Raw genomic sequence first — 2,206 nt, forward strand, 5'->3', positions numbered from 1 at the left:
AGAGATGCAAAACATAGAAAACTTACTTACCACTGTTGACTTCTACAGTTATCCAGACTTCTATAACAGCGCTATCTGGATTGGGAAATGAGAATAAGTGAGGTTGCTCGGTATATTTTGCCTACTTTTGAAATGATTACGAATCGTTGAACTTCTATCGAAATTTTAACCTGTCAAATTAGTCTTATGGTTGATTTACGCCCGGTGGTTGTCCATTAAGTGAATAAGTACTATAAACATCAAATAATTTTAATAATAAAACTGAAGAATAATTAAAGAAAAGCCCACAATTGCTTTTGAACATTAATTCTGCATTTATTTACTTAACTAATTAACACACTATCACGATCACGAGCTTCAAAACAGACCCCAGTGCTTCTTGTGCTCCTTGATATGCACGGTCACCGGAACTGGCTTCTCGACGTACACCGGCTTTTGTACGTACACTGGAACTGGCTTCTCAACATGAACTGCGTACGGTTTCGGGACCTCGACGTATTCCTGCTGGATAACGGGGACTTTCACCTCGACTGGGTAGGGAACTGGACGGTCCACATGAACAGGGACCTTCTTTTCGACGTAGACCGGGAACTTCTTCTCCACAACGACTGGGACCTTCTTTTCGACATGCACCGGATATGGGACCTTCACTGGAACGGAAATGTGCTTTTCAACCTCAACTGGGTATGGTACCGGGACTTTCTTGGTGATGGTTTTAAGCTCGTGGTGGTGATCATCCTCGAAGAGGTCGTGGTGGTGGTGGCTGTCATATCCGAAATCGCTATGATCGTCGCTCAACTCCCAGAGGCCGCGTTTCTCCTTCTTGTTGGAATCGTCGACTGCCGCACAGGAAACGAGGGCCACTGCCATGGATAACACAACGAACGCCTGCGCAAGGTTGACGAAAATAGCAATTAGATAGTTGATAAACTGTGAATGATTTATTATTTGTTACGGTTTGGTTACCTTCATGCTGGAAGCTACAGTTTCGAATGTACTGCACTCTGAACCGGTGAGATGACCGCAAACGAATGATACTTTTGGATCGCACGGTTGATGCTTTTATACGAGTTCATAGTATTATTGTTTCAATGCGTAAGTTCGATGTCCGACCCAAACGAAAATTTACGCAACTTGAAAAGTCTACTTCAAAAGTTAATGAGCAATGGCTTCAAAAGAGGAATTTCTTTTGTGGTTCATCAGGTTTACCGGCTGTTGTCCATCGGTTTGTTATTTTTTTAACAAGTGAAGTGAAGGTCATCTATGATATAAAAAAACAACTTTACAAGAACAAGCATTCTACTGTTTGTATTGAAATTTTGATCACAGTTTTCAGAAGGTATAGAACTCATACCAAAACTTTATTTTTAATTCAAAAGACCTGGCTATTCAACTATTTTACTAGAGTTAATTTTTCTCTCTGCCATACCAATAATATTGTTTTAATCTCTTTCCGTAATGGACAGCCAGGCCAATAATTATGCTATTAAAATGAATCTTTTTTACGGTTAATTAACCGGAATAATGCTCCACAGTAACGGACGGGCACAGGAATTTTCCTTTACAATCCTCAATCGTCCGGTAGCTATACGGATGTAGGTAACGAACAAAGACCCCAAGCAGAGATTAACAACAAAGCTAGATTAAATCGCGCAGCATGCTAGCCTCCCCGTCCCCGCTTTCGAATAGCTAACGAAATCCGGGGGATGCTGGTCAGGGAAGCAGCATCGGTGATTCTGAAACGTATTAAACGGAAAGGCACTCTTCACCGACCGACGACCGGGAGAAATGGTTAGCTCGCGGAAACCGCAGCATTTTCCGCGGCGTGCTACTTTGTCGGGAAAATGGACTGCCTTCAACCGATCGGGCGACCGACCGCAGGGTGAGTGAAAAGCAGGAAGAGGTTGCGGTTGCGGAGTTAAGTCAACAATGCTTCAAGGAGGAAGACGTAATTTGTTCTTCGGTTTTGCCATCCAAAACGTGTAACACAAACACACGGATTGGGGGGAGAATCGGCAGCTGCAGCTTTCCGGAAAGGGGGAAAGCAGCAGCAGAGTTTGGGGCAAAATTCTGCAGCAAATGAAAAAGGTTCGTATAATTGGATCTGAAAGGGATGAGTGTAATAATAGATATGAAATTTGTATTTAATAAAGCCATTTTCGGAGCTGGAGCGTGTGCTGGAAAACGAACAAGGGAAACAATCTGC

At 42.8% G+C, this 2,206-nt stretch overlaps 1 protein-coding gene across 1 annotated transcript; it reads right to left on the bottom strand.

Moving 5' to 3' along the window:
* Positions 1 to 357: 357 nt before the first annotated feature.
* Positions 358 to 1,076, bottom strand: LOC128740992 (mantle protein-like). The gene is made up of 2 exons (XM_053836568.1): positions 999 to 1,076; positions 358 to 930 (listed from the first exon to the last, which is right to left on the bottom strand). The coding sequence occupies exons 1-2, from the start codon at positions 1,074 to 1,076 to the stop codon at positions 358 to 360; spliced, it is 651 nt and encodes a 216-aa protein (XP_053692543.1).
* Between the last annotated feature and the right edge of the window lie 1,130 nt (positions 1,077 to 2,206).

This window comes from Sabethes cyaneus, chromosome 3 (genome assembly GCF_943734655.1).
Source record: "Sabethes cyaneus chromosome 3, idSabCyanKW18_F2, whole genome shotgun sequence".
Lineage (NCBI taxonomy): Eukaryota > Metazoa > Arthropoda > Insecta > Diptera > Culicidae > Sabethes > Sabethes cyaneus.